We start from the raw sequence: 23769 nt of genomic DNA, 5'->3' as shown, positions 1-23769 counted from the left end.
GGCATTAAGTCTTGAGTAGGAACTACTGAGAATGGGGACATTGAAATCATTCTTTTCATTTATTTTTTTTAAAATAATCTCTACATCCAACATGGGGCTCGAACTCACGACCCCGAGAACAAGAATCATATACTCTTCCAAATGAGCCAGCTAGGCATCCTGCAGTCATTCTTTATATTAATTCTTTCTTGATATCTTGCAGTGGAATTTCATTTTGTAATTCCCAGGACCAGGTAGATTTCTTCTCTAAAGTCTAGTATTCAGCTCAGAAAATACTGATGAAGGTAGATTACCATAGCCAGGTTACTTTAGCTTTTTAGTGAGTTCCAGAATTACTGAAGAGTTTTTAAAAACCAGATCCTTGCTGTCCTACTCCTTCCTTTGTGATTCAGCAAGTCTGAGATGGGCCTGGGACTATGTCGTGAAACACACACAGGGTGTTTTTACTTCTTACCTAAGATCAAATATAAACACTTTATTTCAACTCTTATTGATAATCTTAATTTTAAAGTAGGATGAGACCAGAACCATCATCTATTTTAATGGCTTATTTTAAAATAAACAGATTGGGAGTGGTGGGACCCCAGGTGATTCTGATGACTGAACAGGCTTGAGAACAACTGACTTAAATGTTTGTGTGTGTGTCTGTGTGTCTGTCTGTCTCCAGGAAACATTTTTGTCTGCCAACTTTTTAGAATATAAAGAAGAATAATGGGACACCTGGGTGGCTCAGTAGGTTAAGCATCTACCTTCAGCTCAGGTCATGATCCCGGGGTCCTGTGATCGAGTCCCGAATCAGGCTCCAAGTTGCTCAGCGAGGAACTTGCTTCTCCCTCTCTCTGCCTCTCCCCCTGCTTGTGTGCTCTCTCTGACAAGTAAATAAATAAAATCTTTTAAAAAAAGAAGAATCATATCAGAAAACCTGTTACTTTTCCCTACATGACACTTTCTTCTATGTCAAATTCCCTTCTTAACCTGCTTGGCTATCTTTTCCAGGAGTGGGAAGGGAATTTTCTTTCCTAATCATGATCTTCTTCTCTGTTTTATACACCTGCGTTCAGTGCACACCTACTTGATTCTTCTCTTTCATGGTAATATGGTCATCCATCCCTAATTTTGACCATTTAAACCAAGGTTTAACAAACTTTTTCTGTAAAGAACCAGATGGCATCTTGAATATTATGAGCCCTGTGGTCTCAGTCACAATTACTTAGTTCTGCTATGGTAGCACGAAAGCAGCCAATAGACAATACATATTTATGGACACCGAAATTTGAATTTTATCTAATTTTTATATGTCACAAGATAGTATTTTGATTTTTCAACTATTTAAAAATGTAAAAATTATTCTTATCTTGTGTGCTAGAGGAAACCAGGCAGCCAGTTAGATTTGGCCATAGTGTGCCAACCTCTGATTTAGACTAATCAAAACACTCTCAAAACTAACTTATGTAATAAGTAATGACCATTGATTTTACTTCAAAAACCAGGTTTGAGATTCCTTTAGAAATCAAACTCAGTTACACAGCAACTCGGTAAGATTATTTCTTTAAGAATATTGTTTTTCACATAAAATGTGTGGAACTCCAGTCTGTACTCCAAGTCTTCCTCATTTTTCAGAACATAATTGCTTAATCTTTTCCTGAAGTCTTTTCTTGGTATACTTTTCATTTCTTTTAGATGTGAAAGTTGGTTCTTTTAGTTACCTTTATCCCTGAATCTGGTCCAGTTGTCTGTCACTCTGTTATTAAACAGGAGGAGGATTGGGAGAGGCTTCAAACTTAATTCCAGTCCGAAGTCCTAGTCAAGATCTTGAATGAGCAAACATTCCATGCTCTTTTTTTCCTTTTCCTTTTTAAGGCAATTTCTTTGAAAATTAAAATTCCATACTTTTTATTTAACCGCTAACTGAAATTTAGCATTTCTTTCACACATGAGTGTAGGCAACAAATAACAGTTGAATCAATAAGTATCACAAATATATTTGTATCACAAAGTACATTTATCTTTTATACTCACTACTTTGAAATTACAGTATTTATTACACTTATTGCTATATAGTAATGCATTAATGAAGAAGTATATATATTTTTGTGATATTGTATGTAACAAAAAAACCTCATCTTCTCTTCTAGGAGGCCTCATAGTGATGACTTATTGTAATTAGGTTTATAAGCAAATAACCCTGGTTTCTTGACAGAGAGGGAGAAGGATAAATGTGTACTTTTTCCCTCCATCCTGTCCCATTCCCCCTCTCCTTACCATTTTCCCCTCTCATTTCACTAACATCTCTCTCCCTTTTATGTCCCTCTCCCCATCCTCATCATTCCCCTCTTATTCACCCTTTCTGTTGTTCCCACTTTCTTTCATTCATATTTTCTCTCTCTTGTTCTTTCCCTCTGTAGTAATTAATTGCTGTTATAGCTGCTTGCTTACTTTTTAAGCTTCTTGGCCAGTTTAATATTGAGAAATGTTTTCATTTCTCCATGTGAAGTTGGGTCGCCCCCCCCCCCCAAATGGCATCCTGGATCGGTATGTCAAGCAGTTTCTCCTAAGGAAAACATTCATCATAATCCTAATTTAGTGATCTGTCTTGTTTTAGCTGACAAAGAGATGATGCAAAGAATAAGGGAGAAATCTATTTTACAAGCACAAGAAAGAGCAAAAGAAGCTACAGAAGCAAAAGCTGCAGCAAGACGAGAAGATCAAAAATATGCACTAAATGTTATGATGAAGGTAAGTTGCAGATTGATAGGAAAGTCCTCTAATTACAGAGACAATAGTAAGCTCTGTAAGGATAATTTATTCCAGTCACTGTACTTCCTCACCTCTTTATTCATACTTTGGTTATAGGACTTACTATGTTACAGAGGCTATCTACTCCTTACATGTGTTCCTGAAAATCTGTATGAAAGTGGAGGCTATAGGGGCGCCTGGGTGGCTCAGTTGTTAAGCGTCTGCCTTCGGCTCAGGGTTGATTGATCCTGGCATTCTGGGATTGAGCCCCGCATCAGGCTCCTCGCTGGGAGCCTGCTTCTTCCTCTCCCACTCCCCTGCTTGTGTTCTCTCTCTCGCTGGCTGTCTCTCTCTCTGTCAAATAAATAAATAAAATCTTAAAAAAAAAAAAACAACAAAGAAAAAGTGGAGGCTATAAAGGTTGGACAATAGATTTACTTGTTTCAGGGAGAACCTTCTATTTCCAAGGGAGTAAAAATAATTTTCTGTAGTAAAAGTGTTTACTTCTTTTTTAATCTTGGAGTAATGGACATGATTATTTAAAACAAGAAGAGCCTAGATTGAACACTAAACATTGACATATTAATATCTTTTTAACTGTTGAGGCTTCCAAGTTAAAGTTTTGTTTTTTTTTTTTTTTTTAAGATTTATATATTTTAGAGAGGAAAAGCACACAAGCAGGGGGAGGGGCAGAAGGAGAGGGAGAGAATCTCAAGCAGACTCTGACTCCCTGCTGAGTGCGGAGCCTGATGCTGGGCTCAGTTTCACCACCATGAGATTATGACCTGAGCCAAAATCAAGAGTTGGACACTTAACTGACCGAGCCACCAGGGGCCCCTCAAGTTAATGCTTTAATCAGCAATATATTTTTTGAGATATAATTCACGTACCATATAATTCACCCATGTAAAGCTTACATTTCATTAGTTTATAGTATTTAGAGATGTGTGTCCATTACCACTATCAATTTTAGGACATTTTCATCACCCAAAAAGAAACCCCGTGCCCGTAAAGAGTCACTCCCTATTTCTCCCATTCACTCTAGCCCCAGGCAACCACTAATCTGCTTTCTGTCTTTATAGATTTACCTATTCTGACTAATTTTTACAAGTGATTTCTTATATCATATTCTCATTTTGACGTCTTGAAATGATTAAGGAATCTCTAGCATTTCATCAAGAGATCTGTGGACCCATGACGCTTCTTTTGTGTTTGGATTACTAGTATTGTATTCATAACAGTTCATAATTCCAAGGATTTCTCTACTTCTTTTATTACTTCTCTTTGACTTTTTTTTATATGCTCTATGGTTATATAGTGTCTTTTGCTTAAAAATTGAACGCGTGACCAAAGATTCCTGCTTTCAGTATATTTGAGTTCCATCTTTTCCTTATTGTGTTATCACTGGTGGCAGCCTTTTGATTTTATCATTTTCCTGAGTTTTAAAAAATGAAAGCAAAATAATATAAAATTTGTGGTAACAGATAAATTTTTGCTGAACTAATAGTTAAATAATGGTATACATTCTGCTGTATTGGTAAAATAACTGGCAGCACCACCATACTGTGTCTTGAAATTATTAATGTACTGGTATCTGAAAGTCTGATTTGGTATTTGGAAAGGTGGTTTTAGGGGTGTTAGTGTATAAAATATGAAGCCGTAGATGATCTTAAAGTGGAAAGAACCTGTGAAAGTCTATAGTCTATACTACAAAATGTCCGTTTTGTTTTCTCTTTTCCTTCAATAGAGTTCAGAGTTGGGATTACGTTTTCTTTCATCCTTGTTATAGCCATTGCCTAGTTAAATAGCAGGAGCTCAAATATTTGAATGAATTAATGTGAATACATTGCTCTGGATCCTGTGACAGTAGCAAGTTCTATTTTGAAGGACAGATGCAGCTCTGTTTACTCTGTCCAATCTTAAACATTCAGAAAAGAACTTCCATGGTTCAGTAAGAGTAGATGAAGAGATACAACAACAAAAGGCAACCTGTTATTGGCTTAAACCAAAAATTAACTTCAAACTTGATTACATCTCAAAAAATAATTGTTTTTTAGTAGCAATCTTTTTTTTTTTTTTAAGATTTTATTTATTTATTCGACAGAGATAGAGACAGCCAGCGAGAGAGGGAACACAAGCAGGGGGAGTGGGAGAGGAAGAAGCAGGCTCATAGCGGAGGAGCCTGATGTGGGGCTCGATCCCATAACACCGGGATCATGCCCTGAGCCGAAGGCAGACGCTTAACCGCTGTGCCACCCAGGCCCCCCTTTAGTGCAATCTTTTAAAAATGATTTGCCGGGCTGGTGCTAAGGCTCATTACGTCAGTTCGCTGTGCTGTTTGTTGGTCTGCTTGGACTACCATAACAAAATACCACAGATTGGGTGGCTTAAACAACAGACATTTATTTTCTAACAGTTCTGGAGTCTAGAAGTCTCAGGTTGAGGTCCAGCAGTTTCAGATGAGGAGTCTATGCCTGGTTTGTAGTTGGTGGAGAGAAACAGAGAAAGAAAGAAATCAGGTGTCTCTTCTTAGTAGGGCACTAATCCTGTCCTATCAGGGCCCCACGCTTATGACCTCATTTAACCTTCATTACTTACAAGTCCCATTTCCAAGTACAGCCGCTCTGGGAATTAAGGTTTCAACATGTACCTTTGGGGAGGACACAAACATCCAGTCAATAACACTGTGTAATAAACTATCCAAAATTTAGTGACTGAAAGGCGCAAATACTTATTTCTCGACGTTCTGTGTGTTGATGAGGCATTTCTTGTCAGCTGGGGCTGGATTTATTGTGGCTGGATATCCAAGGATGGTCTCACTCACATATCTAAAACCTTGCCTGGAAGAGCTGTAGCCCCTCTGCCTGTGGTATTTCATCCTCCAGGGGGGGCGAGCCCAGGCTTCTTTACTTTGCGGTCCAGTTTCTTGCTAGCAAGAAAGGGAACGCCCTAACGCATGAGCACTTTTAAAGCTTCTGCTCTGTCATATTTGCTAATGTCCACTTAGCCAAAATAAGTCATATAGCAAGCCCAGGTTCGACGACTGGAGAAATAGACTCTGCCTCTTCTAGGAAAGAGGGCTTAAGTCACATTGCAAAGAACTGTGCAGAGATGGATGGGAAGAATCTGGGGCCATTTTGCAATTAACTTTACTCAGTTTGAATTTAAAAGATTAGGGTTTAAATAATAAGGAGAACTTGATTCATCCAGCTGGAAAAGTCCAGAGATCAAGCAGTGTTCAAATGTAGTTAAATCAGGGCTCTGATTCCATTTCTCTGCATCATCCTTAGCACACCCTTTTCTTTGTGTCTGCTCACCCTTAGGCTGATAGGGAGATGATGCATGTCTGCATATAACAAGGCCCGGTGGAAGATGGGCTGATTGTTGACTCCCTTGTAAGCCCCATAAAACAACTGCTTTCATGTTGTAAAATGATATTAAAATTTGAACACATTTCAACACATCTGAAGTGTTTGTTGCTTCAGACTTGGTTTACAGCATCAGCTTTTTGGTGGCTTTGCTGCTGATCATTCATTTTATAGTCATTTAGTGAAAACTGTGAAAGGTGTCACTACAGAGCTGAACAAGTGAGTCTTCACTTTCGGTTTACTCATGGAATAGAGACGGTGACAGACAAGAAAAAACAGTTTACACCATAGGATGCACGAGAAGTCATGGGAGGATAAAAAGAGAACACAGAAAAGATTGGTATCTCAGTCTGAGAGTACGGGCAGGAAATGTGAGGCAGTGTTGTTTGTGCTGATATTGGAGAATGAGTCGCAGGTATCTGAGGAATAAATGGAAAAATTACAGACAGCTTAGATAAGTCCACGACAGAATATAGCCCAGTGAGGGAACATTTGTTGGTTGTAAATAGAATCTTAATATTTTGAAAATGTTTCTGAAGGTAATGGGGAACTCTTTAGGGATTTTTCAGCAAGAACATCAACTTAATTGGGTTTGAATGTTGGAAAAGCTCATTTGGCTAATGAGTGTGAAGTGGTTGCAGGGTGGAGGCAGAGCTTTTGTATTTTTGAAACGGAAAGAACCTGAGCACATTTATATGTTGAAGAAGGAAGCTAGTAAAGAGGGAGACGTTGATAAAACAACTAAGGGAGGGGATTGATGGTGATGGAACAGGTGGGATGAAGGTTGGAGCAGGTGAAAACATTAGTCTTAGCTGAGAGCAGGGTATTTTATCTTTGGACACTAGAGGGCCGGAATAAGGAATAACAGGATTTGGAAAATCTTTTAAGGACACAGTTAAAAGACTCCTTTGTTTTCAGGGTGAAGGAGGCAAGAGGGAAAGAGGTGGAGGTGGAGGTTTTGAGGTGATTAATGAAAGTTTGGAATAACGATGCCAAACTAATCTTCTGAAGCACGCTCTCTTTGTCTGACAGTTTGACTGCTCTTGCCTGCTTTGTCTGGCTTCTTTACTATTTTGTTTTGTAGATCGCCCTCTTCCCTTTTGAGTTCTCTTTTTGTTTCCTTCTTCGGGGGAGGTACTGCTTCACTTTTACCCTCTGAGTTTTTAACCTAGGTAAAGAAATTCTGAAGTGCTTTCTTCTGTCATTTTCATAAAGTTGGAACCAGAAATCTCAAACTGTGAAATAGCTTTGCGTAATCAGGCAGATGAGGTATGAGTTGCTTTCTGGCATTGTCTAGGTAATACTATAGGGCCGTAAAAAGTTCTTACCAGTGAACCAGATGCCCTGTTTATTGGAAGTGTGTACAGTGTAATTGGCTCTTTTTTAATTCTATTTTTTAACAGTAATGTTCATGTTCCTAGCATTTTTTGTATCCCCCAGCTCCTCCTTTTTCTGCATTTTCTTCCCTCTCAATGCACATCAACACTTTTGACCCCATTTCTTTCTCACAATCCTGTTTCTTACTTTTGCATGTTTAGCATTTTCCCTATAAACCATTCTTAGGGCTCTGTTCCTTTGGTATCTCCTGTTCTAACTCCTTGACCTACTCTTTATATGTGAAATCTTCATTCTCTTACCTTACTTGTTATTAACAGTTATTACCATCATAAGACATTGAATTATGCTGTTAGTATACTCAGTCTTTGTATCACTATTCCTTTTGAATTTTATTTTTCACCTTTATTATCTTTAATATTTCTTTTTGAGAAGTTCTGCAGATCAAATACATTTTTTTGTTTGTTTTTCCTTCAAAGTGCTGCCGTGGTGGCTTTTATTTTATCCTTAAGTATTTTATTTTTCAGTTTTATCGAGGTATAATTGACAAAAATGTAATATATTTAAAGTGTATAATGTGAACAGTTGATATACATATATTTTGTGAAAGGAATCCCATGGTCAAGTTAATTAATACATATATCACGAAGGGAGGGAAAACTGAATAGGAAGAAATCAGAGAGGGAGACAAATCATGAGAGACTCTGGACTCCGAAGAACAAACTGAGGATTACCGAAGGGAGGGGCGTGGGGGGATGGGGTAACCTGTGATGGGTATTAAGGAGGGTGTGTGTTGTGATGAGCACTGGGTGTTACACTCAACTAATGAATTGTTGAACACTGCATCAAAACTGATGATGTACTATATGTTGGCTAAGTGAGCATAATAAAAAAATGTTTGATGGAATTTAAAAAAATACATATATCACTTCATATAGTTACCCTTACATTAGATCTCAGCACTTACTTATAGCTAAAAACTTGTACCCTGTTACAACTTCTCCTCATTTCCCCCGCTCCCTAGCCCCCGACCACCACCATTCTGCTCTTTGTTTCTATGAGTTCAACTTAAAAAAAAAATTCTATTTGTAAATGATATCATGCTGTATTTCATATATACTATGTATAAGTTATGTGTACTATATACATAATATAAATCTGTGTGTATATAATGAACATAATGTATGTGTGTGTGTGTGTGTGTGTGTGTGTGTATATACACATAGCACATTTTCTTTGTCTATTCATCCATCAGTGGACACTTAAGATTTTTTCTGTAGGGGCGCCTGGGCGGCTCAGTCAGTTAAGCATCTGACTTGGGCTCAGGTCTTGATTTCGGGGTCCTCGGATCAAGGCCTGCATTGGGCTCCCTGCTCAGTGGACCCCTCTCCCTCTCCGTCTGCCCCTTCCCCCCCTCTCAAATAAATAAAATCTTTAAAAAAAGATTGTCTCTACATCTTGGCTATTGTGAATAATACTGCAGTGAACATGGCATGGTAGTATAGACATCTCTTGGAGATAGTGATTTTGTTTCCTTTGAATATATATGTCTATTAGTCATTTATATATCTTCTTTGGAAAAATGACCAGTCAGGTCCTTGGCCCATTTAAAAGTTTTTGTCCATTTTTTGCTACTGAGTTATATGAGTTCGTCTGTATTTTGCATATTAACCCCTTATTGGCTATGCGGTTTGCAGATATTTCTCTCTTTCAGTACATTACCTTTTCATATTGTTGATGTTTTCTTTTGCTGTGCAGAAGCTCTGACGATGTAGTCTCACCTTATTTTTGCTTTTGTTGCCTTTGCTTTTAGTGTCAAATGACTAAAAAAGTCATTTCCAAACCAGTGTCAAGAAGCTTACCACCTATGTTTTCTTCCAGGAGTTTTAGGTTCCAGCTTTTACATTCAAGTCTTTAATCCATTTTTTTTTAAAGATTTTATTTATTTAGTTGACACAGAGAGAGACAGCCAGCAAGAGAGGGAACACAAGCAGGGAGAGTGGAAGAGGAAGCAGCAGCTCCCAGCGGAGCAGGGAGCCTGATGGCGGGGCTCAATCCCAGAACGCTGGGATCACGCCCTGAGCTGAAGGCATACACTTGACTGCGCTACCCAGGAGCCCCCATTTTGAGTTGATTTTTGTGTATAGTGTAAGGTAGGGATCCAGTTTCATTCTTTTGTATGTGAATATCCATTTTTTTCTAGTACCATTTACTGAACAGAGTATCCTTTCATCATTGTACATTCTTAGTGCTTTTGTCAAAAATTAATTGATCATACCTGTATAGGGTTATTTATGAGCTCTCTATTCTGTTCCATTGATCTGTGTGTTTTTATGGCAATACCATACTGTGTTGATTTTTATAGCTTTGTAATATAGTTTGAAATCAGTATGGTACCTCCAGCTTTGCTCTTCTTGCTCAAGATTGCTTTAACTAGTCAGGATCTTTTTTGGTTCCATACAAATTTTAGGATTTTTTTTCCTATTTCTGTGAAAAATGCCAGTGGAATTTTGATAGGGGTTGCATTGACTCTATAGATCACTTTGGGTAGTGTGGACATTTTAACAATATTCTTCTAATCCATGAACATGGAATATCTTTCCATTTATTTGTGTCTTCAATTTCTTTCAGCAAAGTTTTGTAGTTTTCAGTGTACAGATCTTTCATTTGTTAAATTTGTTCCTAAGTATTTTATTCTTTTTGATGCTGTTGTAAATCAGATTTTCTTCTTAATTTCTCTGATAGTTTGTTGTTAGTGTAGAAATGCAACTGAATTTTTTTATATTGATTTTGTGTCCTGAAACTTTACTGGATTTGTTTATTAGACCTAACAGTTTTTTTTGGAGTCTTTAGAGTTTTCTATGTATGTCATCTGCAAATATAGACACTTTTATGTCTTCCTATTCAATGTGGATGCCTTTTATTTCCTTTTCTTGCTGAATTACTCTAGCTGAGACTTCAGTAGAGGTGTTGAGTAGAGGTGGTGAGAGTGGGCATTCTTGTCTTGTTTCTGATCTTAGAGGAAAAACTTTTGGCTTCTCACCATTGATTATGATTATGATTATGGGTTTTCTTATATGGACCTCATTATGTTGAGATATGTTCCATGTAGACCCAATTTGTTGAGAGTTTTTATCATGAAAGGATATTGAATTTTGTTAAATGCTTTTTCTGATGAAATGATCATACGATTTTAACCCTTCATTTTGTTAAATTGGTACATGACATTGATTGATTTGCATATATTGAACTATCGGGCATCCAAGGAATGAATCTCATTTGGTCATGGTGTATAATCCTTTCAATATACTGATGAATTCAGTTTGCTAATATTTTGTGGAGAATTTTTACATGTATATTCGTCAGGGATAGTGGCCTGTAGTGTTCTTTTCTTGTAGTGTCCTCATTTGACTTTGGTACCAGTGTAGTGTTGGCCTCATAAAATGAGTCTGGGAGTATTCCCTACTCTTCAGTTTTGGAAGATTTAAAAAATGATATGTACTAATTCTTTTTTTATGTTTGGTGGACTATACCAGTGAAGCCATCTCATCCTGGACTTTTCTTTGTTGGAGGTTGCTTATTTGCTGAAAGATTTTATTTATTTACCCGAGAGAGAGAGAGAGAGAGAGAGAGGGTGCATGTGCACATGTAGGAGGAGGGGCAGAGGGAGAGGGAGAAGCAGACTCCCTGCTGAGCAGAGGGCCTGATGTGGGGCTTTATCCCAGGACCCTGGGATCATGACCTGAGCCAAAGGCAGATGCCTTACTGACTGAGCCACCCAGGTGCCCCTGTTGAGAGGTTTTTGATGACTAATTCAATCTCTTTACTTACAATTGGTCTGTTTAGATTTTCTCTTCATGTTATAACCATCCTAATGGGTAGGAAGTGGTATCTCAATGTGGTTTTGATTTACATTTACCTAATGTTAGTGATGTTGAGAATCTTTCCATGTGTTTCTTAGCCATTTGTATATTTTAATTGTATATCTAATAAAGTCCTTTGTTCATTTTTAAATTGGATTATGTCTTTTTGTTGTTGAATTGTAAGAGTTATATATTTAAGATACTAGACCCTTATCAGAAAATGATTTGCAAAAATTTCTCCCAATTTATAGATTTTTTTTTCATGTTGCTGGTATCCTTTGACACACAAAAGCTTTAAATTTTCATAAAGTCCACAATTTGCCTGTTTTTCTTTTGTTGCTTATACTTTTGGTGTCAGTCATATCTAAAAATTCAGTGCTGGGGTGCCTGGGTGGCTCAGTCAGTTAAGTCGGTTAAACTCCTGGTTTTTGGCTCAGGTCATGATCTCAGGGTCCTGGGACTGAGCCCCACATCAGGCTCTGCACTTAGCAGGGCGTCTGCTTCAGGATTTTCTCTCTCCCTCTGCCCCTCCCACCCCTGTTCCCACTCTCTCTCTAAACCAAATAAGTAAATCTTTAAAAAAAAAAAAATTCAGTGTTAAATCCAAGGTCATGAAGGTTTACCTTGTATTTTCTTCTAGGAGTTTTATGGTTTTTACCTCTTACATTAGGTTGTTGATCTATTTTGAGTTAATTTTTATATGTGATTTGAGGTTTGAGTCCTGCTTTATTCTTTGGCATGTGGATTTTTAGTTGTCCCAGCAGCATTTGTTTAAGAGACTGTTCTTTCCCCTTTGAATAGTCTTGACCTTGTCAAAAATCGATCAGCTCATTGAATATGGGTTTATTCCCTGACTTTCAATTTTATTCCATTGGTCTATATGTCTGACCCTGTCGGTACCATACTTTCTCAACTACTGTAACTTTGTTTTAAGTTTTGATGTTAGGAAGTGTGAGCCCTCCAAGATTTATTTTCCCCCCCAAGATATTTTGGCTATTCTGTGTCCCTTGCAATTCTATTTGAATTTGAAGATTGGTTTTTCCATTTCAGTTATTGCAGAATATCCATATGTAATCTGATAATTTGAAAAGGTCATTATATAAAATTTTATTTCTTTTAAAGATTTTTTTTTTATTTTTAAGTAATCTCTGTACCCATTATGGGGCTTGAACTCACAACCCCGAGATCAAGAGTCATGTACTTTAATGACTGGGCCATCCAGGCATCCCTAAAATCTTACTTTTTGTTAAAAGATTTTATTGATTTATTTAAGAGAGAGAATACATGAGCTGGAGGGGAGGGTCATCGAGAGAGGGAATAGGAGACTCCCCCCTGAGCAGGGAGCCCAACGCTGGGCTCAATCCCAGGATCCTGAGATCATGACCTCAGCCGAAGGCAGACACTTAACCAACTGAGCCCAATCTTAAGTGTCCACCGATGGTAAGATTACTTGTAATTTTTTTTCTTTTCCTTCTTTTCTTTCGGTTATTTTCTGTGTTCTCCCAATAACAAACATATTTTTTCATAATAAGGAAACTTTTTTATAAAAGGGGCAATACTTACCTTCTTATGATTATTTTTCCTACTTTTTTTTAAAGATATATTTATTTATTTGAGAGAGAGAGCGTGTGTATGCACACATGCGCAGGGAAAGAGCAGAGGGAGAGGGAGAGAGAATCTTAAGCGAAGTCTAATCTCATGACCCTGAGATCACGACCTGAGCTGAGACCAAGAGTCAGATGCTTAACTGACTGTGCCATCCGGGTGCCCCATTTTTCCTACTTTTAATTTCTTTTTGCTCTAATAGGAATGTACTAATTTTCTGTGTAAATCTAACAAATTTCTAAGCATATGAGAAATTAACTTTAACCATTAATGTGGTAACATCAGAAAAGGCAGGAATCTCTGACACTGCCTTTCTTATGTATACATTTTGTCAAGTATCCTGAACTACCTCCTTTTTGTGTAAGTATATTCCAGATTCACAGCATTTGTGTAGAAGTAAACTTTCAGCAATCATATATATGTCTATCTTTCTTTTTACTTCAAGCTTTTTCATCTTTTCCAGAGGTGTGGTTAAAATTCATCCACTCATTCATTCATTCATTCATTCTACCCCTTAGGGTATTTGTTAGCTTTGGAAAGAACAGAGTGTGGAAGAAGAAATACTTTTGTTTAGAGAAAAATTGAAAGAACTGAATTTGTTGGATGGTCCTGTCTTCTCAACAGCAAAGTCTTTTGAGATGAAAGTAGCAGAATGCAATTAGGCATCTCTAAAGAGGAAATTGTTTGCAAAAGTTATCAGAGATGAATAAAATTATTACTGAGCAGCAAAGATAAGATGAAGGGTAGGGTACAAAAGTATATTACCTCATTTTCATTGGCCCACACACCTGGTTTGAGAAACCTTCTCTTCCTCAATTCTGTCAGTTTGGGTCCTTGAATTTTTTTTTTTTTTTTTTAGTTTTTATTTATTTAATTATTTTTAAGTAATCTCCACACCCAACACAGGGCTCAGACTCACAACCTGGAGATCAAGAGTCACGTGCTCTACTGACATCCAGTGAGGCAAACCCTGTTCCTTGAATTTGAAGGCTAGTTGAATGGGAACTTTGTAACATACATAACATTAAATATGTCAGTACAGTCTCTGTGTATAGTAAACTTGGGTACTGGCTTAAGAAAAATGTCTCCATCAATAAGCTTAAGCTGAATCTTACAAAGATACCAAACAAATCATGACAAGGTTATGAAACCATATAGTGTAAAAACAGAATTTTCTACCACATAATAACTTCTGTTGAAGGAGAGAGAGAGAGCTAACTAGTGTAATAAGAGTTTGCTTTTATCCTGTCTACATGTGTAGTTTCCAAGTTACTTACAAATTCTTAGGCTTTTTATAGTAAGTTCAGATATTAATTTAATGAAGTAAACTGAAAGGGAGAAAAACCTATGCCCAAATTCGTTGGAAAGCTAAACAAGTTCCTCTCAGTAATTCATGAGTTATAATTTTGGCTTGTGAATTAATTAGCCATTGGCTCTCCTTATGACTCTAACTGTTTTCTTTGGGCCCCTTTCACCTATTTTGAAAATCTGCCAAAGGGAAAAGAGAAGTGTCTTAGTTGGCTCAGGCTATCATAACAAAAAATGACAGAGTGCATGGCTTAAATGACAGAAATTTCTTTCCTCACGGTTCTGGAGGCTGGGAAGGCCAAGATCTAGGTGTGGGTCAATTCAGTTTCTGGTGAGGACTGTCTTCCTGACTTGCATATGACTGCCTACACACTGTGTTCTCACAAGGTGGAGCAAGAGAGAGAGAGAGAGAGAGAGAGAGAGAAAGCTCTCTGGTGTCTGTTCTTATAAGGACACTAATTCTGTTTTATTAGGACCCCACCCTTATGGTCTTATTTAACCTTAATTACCTCCTTGGAGGCTTCTCCAAATATTGTGACATTTGAGGGTTAGGACTTCAATGTATGGATTTGGGGACCATGATTTAGTTCACAGAAGAGAAGGGAAACAAAAATGAAAATAGTTTTGTTACATTTTAGCTTTGGCTGTAACAGATATCTATATCATTCTGAACACCAGATTCCCATTTCCATAGAACATATACAACTAAATAATTTCAGAAGCTTATAACTTCCAACAAGAAAAAATTTAAAACCTATATTAAACTTTAGACTGAATTTTTATTTTCTTTCTCAAGGGAGTACATTGTTAGAATGATATATAGCTACAAGTAGAAGATAAAACTTAAAGATATTCTGGGGCGCCTGGGTGGCTCAGTCGTTAAGCGTCTGCCTTCGGCTCAGGGCGTGATCCTGGCGTTCTGGGATCGAGCCCCACATCGGGCTCCTCTGCTGGGAGCCTGCTTCTTCCTCTCCCACTCCCCCTGCTTGTGTTCCCTCTCTCGCTGGCTGTCTCTCTCTATCAAATAAATAAATAATATATTTAAAAAAAAAAAAAAACTTAAAGATATTCTTACCTGGGACACCTGGGTGGCTCAGTTGGTTAGGCATCTGACTCTTGATTTTGGCTCAGGTCCTGATCTCACGGTCTTGGATTAGCCTGGAATCGGCTCTGTGCTCAGTGGGGAGTCTGCTGGAGATTCTCTCTCCCTCTGCTTCTCCACCCCCTAGAATAAATAAATAAATCTTGAAGAAGAGAGATATTCTTACCTGGCATTTTTGCGTATCATCTACTTTTTCCATTAGAATTCTTAACATATTTAACACTTAAATTCCATGCCGGATCATTTTTATATTTGTGTTATATCTGAGTCTGGTTCTCTTGATTATTGTCTCTTAATGGTGTGTTTTTCTTGCCTTTTGGCATGTCTTGCAATTTTTTGTTGAAAGCTAGATAGGTATCAGGTAGTAGAAACTGCAGTTATTAAGTTGTTAGGGTATAGATTTATTTTAATGTGGCTGCCATGTTTAATGTTAGCTTTGGCTGTAGGGTTCAGAGGCTTTAAAGGCCTCTAGTGCCTGGTGTTTTTTTTTAAACTCCCCCTTTGACTCTGGGCTTCTCCATCTAATCCTCTTCTGAGAGAGTCTTTATCATAAGATTATCTCTTATATAATCTACTCTCATTTTCCTGGAACCCTTTTAATTAAATACCACTTTTTTCATGGGCCTATATCTTGGGGATGTGATCTTGACAAGTTTTCCCCCAGTGAGACAGCTTTTCCCTGACTGCCTCCTATTCCCTTCCGGTGCTATAGTGTTCCTGGTCTATTTTCTTGAATCCCTGACTATTAACTATTTTCTTCTCTCCTTAGGTGGGACAAGAAGCCTGGAGAAGACTGGAGTGGGAGGGATTCTCTTCCTCCAGTGGAGATAAGGGACTTCTGCTCTGGCAAGGTCCTTTTCTCTGGATAGTAGATCTTTAAGTAGAATGCTCTGGGTGTTTCTGTAATCCACAATGATTATTTTTCCCCTCCCTTTGCCAGAGACACAAAGTTATTTTATTCAGAGCTTCATCATTGTAGCCTGATGGGGTTTCTGGAGGTGAAGCCCACAAAAATGTGGGGGCAGTCCTCAAGACTGTGGCCTGAAAGTTTATCATTCTCCTGCTAGTCCACCCTTAAACTCCAGTATTTTGTCAAAATTACCATTTAAGTGTTTCTACTAGTTTATAGCTCTAGTCACTTTTGCTACAGGCAAGCAGATCTTTGTGTCTTTTTGGATACACCTGTGTCTCCAGATTTCAAGGTAATGGTTTGCCATGCAACTTTCTTCTCTGATGAGTCCAAGAAAACTAGTTGTTTTTCAGTTTGTCCATCTTTTTTTGTTGTTGTAAGAATTGGAATGACGCTTCTAAGCTTTTTGCCTGTCAAAGCTGAAACCAGAGCTCCTTTATAATATATAATTATATATATATATATATTTGGGTTGTTGTAAAACTTTTTAATGGTTGCTAGATGCACCTTTAACTTATAAGAATCTACTTCAAGTAAACACTGACTCAATTCCAGTAAAATAGAGCAAATTTCCTCTAATACAACTCTGTTATCTTCCCCTGTCTTTGGGCTGCTTTGCCATTCGTGTGTATGTATTTGTTATAACTCAACGTTATGTGTTATAATTCTACTTTAAAAATTATCACTTTAAAAAAAAATCATAGGTTTTTAAAGAAATCAAGAGAATAAAGGCAAAAAACGGTCTGTATTGTCTTTTTCTCTTGATTAAACAATGTAATATAATATCAGCAGTCCTTTTTTCCCCCTGATGATTTGTTTTATAACTGGATATTTGTACTTTTTGACCCTTTTTATCCATTTCACCCAACCCAACATCCCATCATTGACAACCACGTTTGTTCACGGTATCTATGAGCTTAGGGTTTTTTTGTTTGTTTTAGATTCCACATGTAAATGAGATCGCATGGTATCTGTCTTTCTCTGTTTTATTTCACTTAGCATAATGCTCTCAAGGTCGATCTATGTTGTTGTAAATGGCAAGATTTCATTCTTTTTGGTGGCTGAACAATATTCTATTGTGTTTATACATTCCAAATTTTCTTTTTTTTTATTATAATAATATTTTTTTATTATGTCAGTCACCATACAGTACATCCCTGGTCCTTGATGCAAAGTTCGATGATTCATTAGCTGCGTACAACACCCAGTGCACCATGCAACACCCCCTACCCATCCAAATTTTCTTTATCTGTTCATCCATCAGTAGACATTTAGATTGTTTCCATGTCTTGGCTATTGTAAATACTGCTGCAGTAAAGCTGGGGCAGTGCATGTATCTTTTTTAATACGGGTTTTCGTTTTCTTTGGAAGTAGTTACTGGATCACGTGGTAGTTTTATTGTTACTTTTTTGAGTAACCTCCATATGGTTTTCCATAGTGGTTGCACCAATTTACACCCCCCCCCCCCCAACAATGTACAAGGGTTCCCTTTTCTCCATTTCCTCACCAACACTTTTTATTTCTTTTTGATACTAGCCACTCTAACAGGTGTAAGGTGATGTCTCACTGTGGTTTTGATTTGCATTTTCCTGGTGATTAGTGATGTTGAGCATCTTTTCATGTACCTGTTGGCTACCTATGTGTCTTTGGTAAAATGTCTATTCGGATCCTCTGTTCATTTCTTAATTGGATGGTTTGTATTTTTGGTGTTGAGTTGTGTGAGTGCTTTATATATTTTGGATATTAGCCCCTTATCAGATATTTTCATTTGCAAATGTTTTCTTTTATTCAGTAGGTTACCTTTTCATTTCGTTGATAGTTTTCTTTGCTGTGCAGAAGCTTCTTAGTTTGATGTAATCTCACTTGTTTATTTTTGCTTTTCTTGCCTTTGTTTTTGGTGTCAAATCCAAAAAATCATCACTAAGACCAATTATCAAGAAACTTACTGCCTATGTTTTCTTCTAGGAATTTTATGGTTTTAAGACCTGGCACTCAAGTTTTTAATCCATTGTGAGTTAAATTTTGTGTTTGGTGTAAGATAGTGGTCCAGTTTTATTCTTTTGCATGTGGATATCCTGTCTTCCCAATATTATTTATTGAAGAGATTGTCCTTTCCCCATTACATATTTTTGGTTCCTTTGTCAAAAATTAATTGGCATATATGCATCAGTTTATTTCTGGACTCTCTATTCTGTGTCATTGATCTGCGTATCAGTTTTTATGCTGATACCATACTTTTAAGTTTTAGTTACTATAGCTTTGTAATACAGTTTGAAATATGGGGGCTTGATGCTCCAGCTTTGTTCTTTCTCAAGATTGTTTAGGTTAGTCAGGGTCATATGTGGTTCCATGCAAATTTATTATTGTGTTTTCAATTTCTGTGAAAAATGCCACTGGAATTTCATAGAAATTTCATTGAATCTGTAGATTGCTTTGTGTGGTATGGAGACTTTAACAATATTAATACTTTTAATTCATGGGCATGGAATATTACATTTATTTGTGTCTTCTCCAATTTCTTTCGTTAATGTCTTATGGTTTGCAGTGTACAAGTCTTTTGCTCCTTGGTTAAATTTAATTTTAGGTATTCTTTTGCTATAATTTCAAATGGGATTGTTTCTCTTTCTGATAGCTCATCATTAGTGTATAGAAATGCAATAGATTTTTGTGCATTGATTCTGTATCCTGTAACTTTATTGAATTTGTTTATTCTAACAATTTTTTGGTGGAATCTGTAGGGTTTTCTATATATAATATCATGTCTGCTGCAAGTAGTGACAGTTTTACTTCTTCCTTTCTAATTTGGATGGCTTTCATTTCTTGCTCTAAAGACTTCTAATACCGTGTTGAATATGAGTGGTGAAAGTGTGCATCCTTGTCAGCTTTTCACCATTGAGCATGATGTTAGCTGTAAACTTGTTATATAGGGTGTTTCTTATGCTGAGGTATGTCACCTCTGTACCCACTTTGAGAGTTTTTATCGTAAGCGGAAATTGAATTGTATTGTCTTAAACTTATTTTTAAATTGTGGTATAATATACATAACATATAATGTGTTATTTTAATCATTAATTGTACAGTCCAGTGGCTTTAAATACATTAATGTTGTGCTACCGTCATCACCATCCATCACCAGTGCTTTGTTCATCTCACAAAACTAAAACACTGTGCCCATTAAACAATAACAGCTCCCCATTCCCCCCTTTCCTCAGACCCCCGTTTTTCTTTCTGTTTCTGTGAATTTGATTACTTCATACCATATTTGTCCTTTCATGACTGTCTTATTTCATTTAGCATAATGTCTTCAAGTTTTTTACATGATAGCATATGTCAGAATTTTCTTCCATTTTAATGCTGAATAACAGTCTGTTATCATGTATATACCACATTTTGTTTATCCATTTGTATTGTGTTTTATATTTATGCACATATTTACCATTTCCCATGCTTTTCATTCCTTCTTGTGGATCTGAGTTAGTGTCTGGTGCCATTTCCTTTCAGCCTGAAGAACTTTCTTCAGTATATCTTGTAAGGCAGGTCTGCTAACAACAGCTTTCTTTAACTTGAAATATGTTTATCTCATCTTCATTTATGAAGAGTGGTTTTGCTGGACATAGAATTCATAGTTTATATGTTTTTTCTGTCAGCGCATTGAACATGGCATTTGACTGTCTTCTGTCCTCCATGATTTTTCATGAGGAATTAGTGTTATTTGTATCGTCATTTCCCGTACATGATGAATCCTCTTTCTCTTGCTGCTTTCAAGATTTTCCTCTTTGGCTTTTGTATAAACTTAGCAGTTCCACTAAGTTGTGTCTAGGTGTATCTCTTTGTGTTTATTTTACTTTGGGTTTCTTGAATTTCTTGGAGCTGTGGATTAATGTTTTCCTCAAATTTGAGAAGTTTTTTACCAATTATTTTCTGAAATATTGTTGGTTGAAAACTATAGATTTTATTTTGATTTTTTGAAAACGATACATTTTAGTTAATAGATCATAGCAATTCTGGGTTCTTTTTAATTTTTATTTATTTGTTAGTTATTTATTGAGGGCTGTTATTTTTAGAAGGTTGCCTGTACTTTAATTGTGAAGTCAGTCTAGTCTCCTTTGTGGTATACAGCTGCTGATGTCTCTGCTAAGTTTTTTAATTCTTATTTTTTAGGTGGCTTCCTTAGGAGTCTTTCCTGTGTCTGCATAACTTAATTTTTAACTAATGATATGGGCAGAAGTGGTAAAGGCTCCCACCCTTTGCTGATAGGTCTATGTGTAGGTTTTAGAATACATTCAAAGTTGGAGCCAGTTTTCAACCCTTCCTCGGCTTCATTTTTTTTTTTTTTTAATCTCTACACTCAACATGGGGCTCAAACTCACAACCCTGAGATCAAGAGTCACACGCTCTACTGACTGAGCCAGCCAGGTGCCCCGCCGTGGCTTCATTTTATGCCAGGCTTCCTCAGGTCTCCCCAACAAATACACAGCTTTCTGTTTAGCCAGAGTTGTATGATAAGCTTATCATAGACCTTCTGTGGTTTTTTTCATTTTCATGATCTTTCTGTTAATTTTCTGATTAGTGAGGCACTCACCTTAACCTGGACTTTGACTTCAGACCCCAACTTCAAACTTTCCCTGTTCATTCCCAACGTGATCTATCACTTTTATCCACCAAAACCATGGGTTTTCACCTCCCCACCCTGAAATGAGCCCACCCTTTTTGCCAACAAAGCTGTTGTGTTCTTTTTGCTAGTTTCATGTTGGCAGAACTGCCAGTCTCTTTATTTAAGCTGGCATTGGGTGGTTGGGAGCAACTGCAGGCAGAAGGCACAGCATCCCACTGTTCCTACCTGTAACTTTAGCATTTATTCTAGAACAAACACTTCTCAATTTGCAGGCTGTCGTTGCTTAGTGTCCAGTGTTCTGAAATGGTTCTTTTTGGTAGATTTGTCCAGCTTTATACTTGATATTTGTGTGTAGGAATTGCCAACCCCTTCATGCCACTATAAAGTTTGTACATTTTTTTTTTTTGCACGTGAATTCTACATTTACTTATCAAGTTCCCTAAGAAGTTCTCTTGGTATTTTGATTAGATTACATTGACTTTATAAGTTAATTTTCAGAATGTCAGTATATTTACATGATTGAGTTTTTCCTCCAGGAACATGGCATTTATCTCCATTTATTTGGACTTATCCCTCAGCAAAATTATTATTTTTTTTTGAGAGAGAGAGAGAGAGAGAGCATGCACTCAAGTGGGGAGGGAGGGGCAAATGGAGAGGGAGAGAGAGAATTTTATTTTATTTTTTATTTTTATTTTTTTCTTTATAATGATTTTTTATTATATTATGTTACTCACCATACAGTACATCCCCGGTTTCCGATGTAAGGCTCGATGATTCATTAGTTGTGTATAACACCCAGTGCACCATGCAATACGTGCCTTCCTTACTACCCATCACCGGCCTATCCCATTCCCCCACCCCCCTCCCCTCTGTAGCCCTCAGTTTGTTTCTCATAGTCCATAGTCTCTCATGTTTCATTCCCCCTTCTGATTACCCCCCCTTTCTTTATCCCTTTCTTCCCCTACTGATCATCCTAGTTCTTATGTTCCATAGATGAGAGAAATCATATGATAGTTGTCTTTCTCTGCTTGACTTATTTCACTTAGCATTATCTCCTCCAGTGCCGTCCATGTTGTAGCAAATGTTGAGAACTCGTTCTTTCTGATAGCTGAGTAATATTCCATTGTATATATGGACCACAACTTCTTAATCCAGTCATCTGTTGAAGGGCATCTCGGCTCCTTCCACGATTTAGCTATTGTGGACATTGCTGCTATGAACATTGGTGTGCATATGGCCCTTCTCTTTACTACGTCTGTATCTTTGGGGTAAACACCCAGTAGTGCAATGGCTGGATCATAGGGTAGCTCAATTTTTAACTTTTTAAGGGACCTCCACACTGTTTTCCAGAGTGGCTGTACCAACTTGCATTCCCACCAACAATGTAGGAGGGATCCCCTTTCTCCACATCCTCTCCAACAATTGTTGTTTCTTGCCTTGTCTATTTTTGCCATTCTAACTGGCGTAAGGTGGTATCTCAGTGTGGTTTTGATTTGAATTTCCTTGATGGCTAATGATTTTGAACATTTTTTCATGTGTCTGTTAGCCATTTGTATGTCTTCATTGGAAAAGTGTCTGTTCATATCTTCTGCCCATTTTTTGATTTGTTTATTTGTTTCTCGTGTATTGAGTTTGAGAAGTTCTTTGTAGATCTTGGATACCAGTCCTTTATCTGTAGTGTCATTTGCAAATATATGGGAGAGAGAGAATTTTAACCAGGCTCCATGCCCCATGTGGCTCAATCTCATGACCTTGGGATCATGACCTGAACTGAAATCAAGAGTTGGAGGCGTAACCAACTGAGCCACCCAGGTATCCCCTCAGCAAAATTATTTAACATACATCTAGAACTTACTATATTTTGCCAAGCTTAGTCTTAGCATTTTAAAAGTTTTTTAAATCAATTAGTAATGAAATTATTTTTTCCATTGTATTTTTCTAATTGTTTATTGCCAGTTTGTAGGAAGGTAAGTTTCTATGAGTTGTATAAAGTTGATCTGGTATGTGATTGCCTTGCTGAACTTACTTTTCTAATAGTTCTAATAGTTTGTCAGTTTGTTATTTTGGTTCTTTTAGGTAATGTACCATATTTGCAAATAATGACAATTTTATTTCCTTATAATCTGTATATTGTATATTTGTTTTTAAAATATATTAATATTTATAAAATTTTTATATACATAAAATTTTATATTTATTTTAAAAATTCTATTGTATAGGTTTTGATCTCCAAAAAAATAGTAAAATATTAAGCATACTGGCTTTAATGACTTTGTTAGAAATATTTCTAATGCTTCACCATGAAGTGTGACATTGTAGGAGTCCTTTTTTAAGCTAAAATTTTTTTTTTATTCCTAGTATCAACTGATGTTTTGGCATGTACCAAGAGCATATTGTTTTCCTCTTTTGATTTCCTAATATCGTAAATAAAAGATGTGCTATTTGATCAAGATGTATTATAATTTTAATATTTCCCTCAATTCAGTTTGCTAATATTTTATTTATGATTTTTACATGTAATTTATAATAGAGATTGGCTTGTAAAGAACAATAAACCGGACATTCATTCCAAATTAAAAGAAATACAGATCTCCACTTCTTCAGGAATTTGGTTTAGGATTTGTTCTTATCCTCCTATTATTTACATTTGCTGTCTGCATTAAATTAATACTCTGTACTAAATGGCAGCTTTTTTTTTAGTAGTACAAAGTACTTAAAATCCAGTTTCTTCATATGTGATGATTGTTTTTCTAGCTTTCTGAGTTTTTCTGTTACTATACAGTCCTCCTTTAAGTGCTGTTTCGCATATTGTATTTTTTTTAATAAAAGAACTTCAAGGATTGTTTAGTATTTGTCTTTTTGATATATTTAGTCTCTCTTTTCCTTTTATTATAAGGAATTTTGTGGTATTCTTCATGTTTTTCCTC

General features: G+C 36.7%; 1 protein-coding gene across 2 annotated transcripts in view; it reads left to right on the top strand.

Annotated features, from left to right (window-relative positions):
* DNAAF4 (dynein axonemal assembly factor 4) overlaps positions 1-23769 on the top strand; it is an 83973-nt gene that overhangs the window by 24595 nt on the left and 35609 nt on the right. For both annotated transcript variants that reach the window (XM_048219486.2, XM_057306206.1), the window contains one exon: positions 2603-2736. In XM_048219486.2, the coding sequence (XP_048075443.2) occupies positions 2603-2736 (134 nt within the window). The remainder of the gene's footprint in view (positions 1-2602; positions 2737-23769) is intronic.

The sequence above is a fragment of the Ursus arctos genome, unplaced genomic scaffold (assembly GCF_023065955.2).
Source record: "Ursus arctos isolate Adak ecotype North America unplaced genomic scaffold, UrsArc2.0 scaffold_36, whole genome shotgun sequence".
In the NCBI taxonomy this organism is placed as follows: Eukaryota; Metazoa; Chordata; class Mammalia; order Carnivora; family Ursidae; genus Ursus; species Ursus arctos.
This window is presented reverse-complemented; position numbering and strand designations above follow the sequence as displayed.